The 9,866-nt window shown below is 36.5% G+C and overlaps 1 protein-coding gene across 1 annotated transcript; it reads left to right on the top strand.

The window, feature by feature from the left end:
- Window positions 1–8,561: 8,561 nt before the first annotated feature.
- On the top strand, window positions 8,562–9,494 carry LOC103551578 (olfactory receptor 8B12-like). The gene has a single exon (XM_008521101.2). The coding sequence runs from the start codon at window positions 8,562–8,564 to the stop codon at window positions 9,492–9,494; it is 933 nt and encodes a 310-aa protein (XP_008519323.2).
- The last annotated feature ends 372 nt before the right edge of the window (window positions 9,495–9,866 follow it).

Genomic DNA, 9,866 nt, shown 5'->3' with positions numbered 1-9,866 from the left:
CAAACGTTTAGGTAGACTAAGAACAAAAGAGAGAAGACTCAAATAAATAAAATTAGGAATAAAAGAGGAGACGTTACAGCTGATACTACAGAAATACATAGAATCATAAGAGACTATTATGAACAATTATATGCCAACAAATTAGATAATCTAGAAGAATGGACACATTTCTAGAAACTTACAACCTACAAAGACTGAAGGAGGAAGAAATAGAAAATATGAACAGACCAATAATGAGTAGAGGTTGAATCATTAATTGAAAACCTCCCAACACATAAAATTCCAGGTCCATGGCTTCACTGGCAAATTCTACCAAACATTTAAAGAAGAATGAAAGCCAAACCTTCTCAAACTCTTCCAAAAAATTGAAGAGGAGGGAACACTCCCAAACTCATTCTATGAGGCCAGCATTACCCTGATTTCAAAGCCAGATAAGGACTCTACAAGAAGAGAAAACTATAGATAAATACCCCTAATGAAGATAAATGTAAAAGTTTTCAAGAAAATGTTAGCAAACTGACTTCAAGAACACATTAAAAGGATTATACACCATGACCAACTGAGATTTATCTGAGGCATGCAAGGATGGTTCAACATATGCAAATCAATAAATGAAATACATTTACACTAATAGAATGAAAGATAAAAATCACATCATCATCACAACAGATGCAGAAAAGCATTTAACAAAATACAGTATCCTGCATGACAAAAACCCTCAGCAAGTTGGGTATACAAGGAAGAAACCTCAATATAATGAAGGCGATATACGACAAACACACAGTTAACATTATATGCAATGGAGAAAAATTGAAAGCTTTCTCTGTAATTTCTGGAAGAAGACAAGGATGCCTACTCTCACCACTCTTATTCAGTATAATACTTAAGTCCTAGCTAGAACAATTAGACAGGACAAAAAAATGAAAGTCATCAAAATTGGAAAGGAAGAAGTAAAAATGTTGCTATTTGCAGATGATATGGATTTGTATATAGAAAATCTCAAAGACTCAACCAAAAAACTGTTGGAACTAATCAACAATCTCAGTAAAGTTGCAGGATATAGAATAAACATATAGAAATCAGTTGCATTTCTATACAGTAATAATGAAACATCTGAAAAAGAAATAAAGAAACCTTTCCCATTTCTCATAGCATCAAAAACAATAAACTATCTAGGAATAAATTTAACCAAGGAAGTGAAAGATCTGTACAATAAAAACTACAAGACTTTGTTGAAAGAAATCAGAGAAGACACAAATGGAACGACATCTGACGCTCATGGACCAGAAAAATTAATATTGTTAAAATGTTCATACTACCCAAAACCATCTATAGATTCAGTGGAATCCCTCGCAAAATCCTAAAGAAAAAAATGACCCTAAAATTTGTGTAGAAATGTAAAAGACCTTGAATAGCCAAAGCAATCCTGAGAAAGAAGAACAAATCTGGAGGTATCGCTCTTCCTGATTCAAACTATATTACAAAGCCATGGTAATAAAAATAGTATGGTACTAGCATAAAACTAAACATGCAGATCAACAGAACAGAATAAAGAGTCCAGAATTAAACCACAGCGTATATGGTCAACTAATATTTAACAAGGCAGCCGAGAATGCCCAATGGAAAAGGATAGTCTCTCCAACAAACGGTGTTGGGAAAACTGGATAAACACATGCAGAACAATGAAATTGCACCCCTATCTTATGCCACTAACAAAAATTAATTTAAAATGGATCAAATACTTAAACATAAGACCTGATACTGTAAAACTTCTAGAAGAAAACATAGGGAAGAAATTTCTTAACTTTGGTCTTGTAATGATTTTTCAGCTATGACACCAGAAGCACAAACAACAAAATAAAAAATTAACAAATAAGACTAAATCAAACTAAAAGATTCTGCACAGCAAAAGAAACAATAAATAAAATAAAAAGACAACCTACAGAATGGGAGAAAAATATTTGCAAATCATATTTCTGGTAAGGGATTAATATCCAAAACATATAAAGAACTCATGCAACTCAATAACAACACCACCAAAATAATATGATTAAAAATGGGCAAAAGGACTAAATAGACATGTTTTTAACAAAGACATCCAAATGACCAAACAGGTACATCAACATTACTAATCATAAGAAAAATGAAAATCAAAACCACAATGAGATATCACCTCACACCTGTTAGCATAGCTATCACCAGGAAGACAAAAGATAACAAGTGTTGGTGAGGATGTGGAGAAAAGGAAACGCTTGTACACTGTTGGGGGGAATGAAGTTGGTTCAGCTACTATGGAAAACAATATGGAAGTTCTTTAAAAATATAAAAATAGATCTACCTTATGATTCACAGAAATTATGCTGAGCAAAATAGACCAGATCAAAGACCACAAACTGTATGATTCACTTTATGAAGTTGTAGAAGAGGTAAAGCTAATTTAAGGTGAAAAAAACCTGACTAGTTTTCCAGGGGGAGGAAATTACTCAGATGGAACAAAGAAAACTTTCTGGAGTGATAGAAAACTTATTTATTAAGATAATATTGTGAGTTACAGAGGTGCATCTTTTTGTTAAAAGTTGGATAGCTACGATTTATGTGTTTCAAGGTACATAAATTTTACCTAAGAAAGAACTGTAATTATTATCATCATTGATCGAGAGTAAAAAGTTAGTGAGGTATATATGATATAAGATTGTCAGAATGTTGATATTGTTGAAACTGGGATGGGTACAAAAGAATTTACTATACACTTCTGTTTACATTTCATCGTTTGAAATGCCCCAATATAAAAAAGTTAAACAAAATTAACTCAAAACGGACCATCAACCTAAACATTAAGGTGAAAACAATAAAAGTATAGAAGAAGACATAGAAGAAAAAACATTTTCCCAACATTGGGCTAGGCAAAGAATTTTAGACAGAACAAAAAAAGCACTAACCATAGTATAAATTGAATTTCATAAGAATTTAAAACTCTATTCCTTGAGATACACTGCTGAGAAAATGAAAAGTAAGCCACTGACTAGGAGAAAATATTTTAAATATATATTACAAAAGACTTATACCCAGAACATATAAAGAACTTTTATAACCCAATAACAAGAAAACACAAAAGCCAAGTAAGAAATAGATAAATAGTCAAATACAAGGATATATAAATGTCCAATAAGACATGAAAAGAGGATCAATGTCATTAATAATCAGAGAAATGTAAATAAAATCACAATGAGATACCATTACATGCCAAAGAAAATGAAAATTAGAAATACTGATAATACTATGTATTAGTGAGCATCTGGAACTCTCATTTATTGCTGGTGGGAGTGTCAAATGGCACAATCATTTTAGAAAACTTACACAGGTTTTTTAAAAAATTAAAAATACGTGTTCTATATGATGATCTTAGGTATTTACCTGAGTGAAACGAAAGCATATCCCTGTAAAAAAAATTTATGCATGAACATTCATAGCAGCTTTATTTATATTAGTCCCAAATTGGAAACAATATAAATTTCCCTCAACTAGTGAATGAGTAAACAAATTGTAGCACGTTCATATCATTGAATACTCCTCAGCAATAAAAGGGAATGAATTACTGATGAATGCAACAACGTGAATGAATCTCAAAACTATGCTGAGTGAAAGGAAGGTAACACAAAACAGTACATACTGTATGATTACATTGTCATAAATTTTAAAAGGCAAAAATAATATATAGTGATTGAAACCAGGCAGTGGTTTTCCAGGACCAGGAGTGCTGGTCACTAATTATACTAGGGAACTTTTTAGGAAAATTAAAATGTCATGTCTTTATTGAGTGGTGGTTGCATGGGAATATACATGTGTTAAAAATTACTGAACTGTATAAACCCATATATTGGGTTCATTTTATTGTATGTCAATTATACCTCAATAAAGTAGATTTAAATATTCAAGTACAACACATGAATGGCTAAGGCCAAAAGACAGAAAATTAAATTCCTGAAGCCCAACATAATTTGTAATAAAAGAGATATGAATTAAAGTAATGTGATGGCATTTTTAGCGTCAAATTGGCTCAATTTGTTAGAAACTTAGGAAAGACATAAGGAAAAAGGTGTGCTTATACATTGCTGATAGGAGTATAATTGAAAAAAGCCTTTCATGAGAACATTTCAGCAATATTCTTAACAGAGAGTATCTCTTTAGACTTAATTTAACTTTTAGGAATTTCTTCTCGGAAAACAAAGAGATTGTCTACAATTTCTAAAGACTCTCTGGAAAGGAACACCACACACTCTCTCAGTGATGTGTTCCAATATTTTACAAAGCTTTCTCTCAGGAACTTTATTCTGATGACTAGCTTAAACCAAGAGGCAATGTGGCATCCCGGAAGAACCCTAGGCTTAGGAGTCTAATGATCTGGCTCTGGTCAAAGAGTCTTGGACAAGCCACTACCTTGTGGAAGTTCATCTTCTATGAAAGAAATAGATGAAACCAGACGTTAAATTCAATGAATATTTTTCAGTCCTATTTTACTTAACAATGTGAGAGCTAACTTCTTCCTGAAATACTTATTTTCCTTTCTGTAATAAAAAAAAATCCATTTTTTTCTTTCCTGTATAGGGAAAAACCCAGTTCTTCCCTACTGTGTGTTTCTCTCCTGTGAGTCTCCTCTACTATTCACACAGCACGCTTCACTTCTGACACTTTTGGTCGCCAAATATGTGGGGGCTTTTCCCCACAGCAAGCAAGTCTCTCTGACATCAGCTGGATGTCCTACAATTTAACTCATTTCTTACACTGTCTATCTGGATATAGTGTCAGATCCCACAGGTTAAGGGCTGGATCCCACAAGACTGCCTCCCCCCACCACACACACACACACACTTCAAGCGCCAGTCGCAAGCCCAGGTTACCTCCTGTGCTTCTGATCCATTGGTTATAGATCAGAGGTTCCAAAGAATTCCTCCTTCGGTTCAATTAATTTGCTAGTGTGGCTCACAGAACTCGTGGAAATACTAAACGTTTACCAGTTTATTAAAAGATATGATAAAAAGGATACAGATGAACATCCAGATGGAAGAGTTGTGTAGAGCAAGGTATGTGGGAAGGGGCATAGAGCTTCTGTGCTCTCTCCAGGTGCCACTCTCCCGGCACCTCCATGTGTTCACTAACCTATAAGCTGTCCAAACCACATACTTGTGGAATTTTATGGAGGCTTGATCACATAGGCGTGACTGATCATTAACTCCATTTTCAGCCCTTTTCCCTTCTGATGAGAATGGGGGGGCGGGGCTGAAAATTCCAAGCTTCTAATCATGTCTTGGTCTTCCTGATGACTAGCCCTCATCCAGGAGACTATCCAAGTCACCTCATTAGAACAAAAGACACTCCTGTTACACAGGAAGTTACAAGGGTTTCAGAGCACTGTATCAGGAACCAGGATCCAAGACCAAATATTAAAACAAAGGATACTGCTAGTGCTCTTATCACTTAGGAGAGGTTGAGAGGACATCTACTTTTGGGGAAAGGAAAATGTATTCATCTATGTCCTCAGTGAGTTCAAGGATGACCACGGGACAGCCTCTTGGAAATATCCAGAAAAAGGTTGGTTACATAGGAAAAAAGCTTAATAGGAAATTGAGAACTAAAGACACAAATTTGAGAGCCATTATATGGAGGGACTGTTGAAGCCATAAAACAAATGAGCTAATCCGGAAGTTAATGAAGCAGAAACAGTGCGGAAGATTAAGAACTGAACCCCAGGAAATGTGAAATATGAAGGGACAGAAATAGGAAAAAGCGCCTACAGGGGCGATGCCTCTATTAGACTGTAAGTTTCTTTCTTGCATGAACCATGTTTTTTATATCCATGAACCTCACATATTACATCCTCAAATACATTTATTAAAATCAACTTAACATTAATTATTATACATATTACTCCTGAAAGATGAATTTAATTCTATCTGCTTTCTTAGGAGCTAATCAAAGGTATTTCACATGAAGTCCTCTCAGTTGCCATCTCTTTTCTCTGGCTAAATTTGTGCTTCTTGTTGAAGCTGGGAATCCTATGATATGTAGGGATTGGTTTGGGACCATACTTGTGCATCTTTGATGATCTACCAGAAGTCTGAGAGCTAATGGACATGCATGAGACATATATGCAAAGACATTTTATTAGTATTTAAATATTCACATGCTTCATAATGTTACATTTATATAGTTGAAGTCAGAAATAAGTAGAAGGAGGAGGCCATTTTTCAGAGATTCCAGTTTTGGAAAGGCAATAGTACTGCACAAATGGAAAAAGACAAAATAGCTTTTTTTGTTCTCTACTCTGTACGGGAGCAAGTCATCAGGTAACATGGCTTTAGAGGAGCCCTGCTGAAGATGCATTTGGAAATGAGGTTGTCATGGCAACTGTCTCCGAAGTAACAAAATCCCCCTTGAGCTCTCAGAGAACTCCCAAAATCTTCTTTGCACTTGGATATCAAGGAGAGCTTATTTTAATGAATTGTTTTTCTCTATTTATAATTATTGTGCAGTGGGATTGAGAACAAAGATTGGGATTCATTCGTTACTCTGGGACATGAAAAACTCTAAGTGTAAATCAAAAGATGAGGCACTGTTATTGCTGAGTCTTAGCTGAGGGTGAGCAGGTCCTCATGGATGTATGTGCACATACTCATAAGCATACACAGGCCTGTCTGCAGTAGTTTTAGTTGGACTTGTCTGGAAGAAGATGGACTTATGCCTTCGTGTTTTGATTTTATAACTTTTGTAAGAGGATTTCTGCCATTAACCCAGGACCAAAAACCTATCTAATCCACTGGCACATGAAATTTCCCCAAATCAAGATTTGTTTCCTGGCTAGGAAATCTGTCATCCTTAATATATAAAAGCCCCTGGTAAAGGGTGTAGAATGCAAGTTGCCACACAAAACTTCATTAGTCCCTATATAAATAAATTGCCTTCCAGATAACTATTTTGAAAATGTGTGCAGTTTGCAATAGCCAGGACTTGAGTCTAGAGATAAAATTGTATGTTGTCAGTAATGCACATTAAATATGTTCTGCTTGCTTAAGAAGCCCAGCAAGATCCCTGGCCCCATGAAGTTTGGAGTTGGACAGACCACAGTTTGACTCAAGATACTGGAACCTACAAGATGTATGTGCTTCTCATTGTTAAAGTGGAGATTAACAGGTCTAACCTATAAGGTTTTGTGAGGAATAAACAAGGTAAAATTATCTGTGCATTGCTTTAGATACTTGCTGTCAGTAGGAGGGTGCTGGATAAGAAACAGTGTTTGGCGCACAGTAAATGCTCAACACAGGGTAGTCAGTATTATTTTTCCCGCAGTACTTTGCTCTTAACTGTGCTTAAAAAGATGTAGTGAATAAAAGAATAAGTCATTAAAAGCCACGTCAAGTAGTATCAAGGGTGTAAACAAACATTTCTTCTTCCTTAGGAAAGGTGGTCTCTGGAGCAGTGATCCTGAGGGAGTATTTCTAAGTAGGTCACTGAGATCTTTAATTCTGAATAAAACTCTTTAGTCTCTGGTTATCCATGGGCCTTACGAAAGGATGATGTCTCATTCCCAGAAGCTGGACAGGAGGCTCATGACAAAGCCACAATCAGAGATCATGTTCTTCAGCTCAGCAAGGGAATCAAGATAAACTAGAGGTTTTGATCCTTAAACTAGAGAAGCAGAAGCAGAGGGGTATGAGCTGCAAGTTGTCACTTTCTTTTCACCAGTGCCACTTGAATCTCCATGAAAGAGATGGATGAGAGCCAGCAGAGTACAGCATTGTGATTCCAAGCAGAAGGGTGAGTGCCTGCCTGACTTGGTCTGTCCTGTAGCAGATGATTAAAAGCTCTATCCCTGGGAGCCAGACCACCACAGTTCACCTTCTGCTGCAACTTAGTAGCATTGGGACTTGTGCAAATCACTTAGCCCAGTGTCCTCAACTGTCAAATGGAGATAATCATAATGCCCCTCAGCATTTAGAACAGTGCCTATCATATAGCTAGTGCTCAGTAAATATTTATTTTCTTTTTTCTTAGATTTAATCAATAACTTTACATGATCATCCCAATATTATTATTACATAATAATTCCACAGCCGTTTCAGCTAAAGACTTTGGGCAACATGACCTCACTTTCCTGCCCTGTCTAGTATTGATCCAGTGGTGGAAAGTCTAGGCAGGGTCAAATGGCTCCCATTTCTCAAGAATCATGCTAGAGAAGAGCCCCACATCTAACAAACTTGATCAAGTGCTGTAGAAGGAAAGAAGTACACAGAAGATGGTAACAGTAAAAGTCGAAAGGTCATCCCAGCTGGGCTTTGTGGACTCCATTCTCAGTTGTACCAGCCCTTACTCTGGAGGTAAAATTCACCCACAGATAGTTACTAAGATGATTCAAAGCATTTGGGGACCATGAAAACAGAGACATATAGGAAATGCCATCTTGAACTTCAAAAATCTCTATTAAAATACCATTCTCAAAAATGTTGCCCCCGCCTTTTCTCTGAGCAATTCTTTTCTTTTTCCCTCAGAGATCCTCCTAGAGGAGAATGGCTGCAGACAACACCTCTGTGATAGAGTTTATCCTCACAGGCTTAACAAACCATCCAGAACTCCAGATACCCCTCTTCTTCCTGTTTCTAGGTTTCTACACGGTCACCATAATGGGGAACCTGGGCTTGATAACCCTGATTGGGCTGAATTCTCACCTTCATATTCCCATGTACTTTTTCCTCTTCAACTTGTCCTTCATAGATTTTAGTTTCTCTACTGCCATCATCCCCAAAATGCTAATGAGTTTTGTCTCAAAGAAGAACATCATTTCCTATGCAGGGTGTATGACTCAGCTCTTTTTCTTTTGTTTTTTTGTCTTTTCTGAATCCTTCATCTTGTCAGCGATGGCATATGACCGCTATGTTGCCATCTGTAAACCATTGTTGTACACAGTTACCATGTCTCCTCAAGTGTGTTTACTCCTCTCGTTAGGTGTCTATGGGATGGGAGTTTTCGGGGCTATGGCCCATACAGGAAATATAGTGTTTCTGACCTTTTGTGCTGGCAACATTGTCAATCACTATATGTGTGACATCCTTCCCCTCCTTGAGCTCTCCTGCAGTAGCTCTTACATAAACGTACTAGTAGTCTTTATTGTTGTGACTATTGGCATTGGGATGCCCATCGTTGCCATTTTTATCTCTTACGGTTTCATCCTTGCCAGCATTTTCCACATCAGGTCCACTGAAGGCAGGTCCAAAGCCTTTAATACTTGCAGTTCCCACATAATTGCAGTTTCTCTTTTCTTTGGGTCGGGAGCTTTTATGTACCTCAAACCACCTTCCGTTTTACCCCTTGAGCAGGGGAAAGTGTCTTCCTTGTTCTATACCATTGTTGTGCCTATGTTCAACCCATTAATCTATAGCCTGAGGAATAAGGACGTCAAATTTGCTCTGAAGAAAACCTTGCGCAGAATAACTTTCTCTTGAAAAACTATTAGAAAATGAGAAAAGGAATTCAAGGATTTTTTTATTGGAGTGTATTATTATTGTTATTATTTTCTTCAATGAGGAACCGAAGCTTCAGTGCTGTTTTTCCTGTCCTATATGTACAGGAATTTTAACTGTCTTTCCCAAATGAATTTATTCTCCCTCACCTTCATCCCCCAACTCTTCCTTCTTTATTTTATCAAAAGAGTTGCTACAATTTTAGAGTATTCAATATTGAATGGGGCTTAGGAATTGTTTAATCCAGTGCCTTTATATAATACATTACTCTTTGGAAATTCAGAAATATTTGTATGTTGCCCAAGAACATAAGACTACCCAGGGCCAGAGCTGGGACTAAAACCCCAGCTTGAA

Source organism: Equus przewalskii, chromosome 6 (assembly GCF_037783145.1).
Source record: "Equus przewalskii isolate Varuska chromosome 6, EquPr2, whole genome shotgun sequence".
Classification (NCBI taxonomy): Eukaryota; Metazoa; Chordata; class Mammalia; order Perissodactyla; family Equidae; genus Equus; species Equus przewalskii.
This window is presented reverse-complemented; position numbering and strand designations above follow the sequence as displayed.

Excerpts from the sequence above, each read along its gene's own strand:
- LOC103551578 (XM_008521101.2), top strand. The coding sequence starts at position 8,562 with ATGGCTGCAGACAACACCTCTGTGATAGAGTTTATCCTCACAGGCTTA.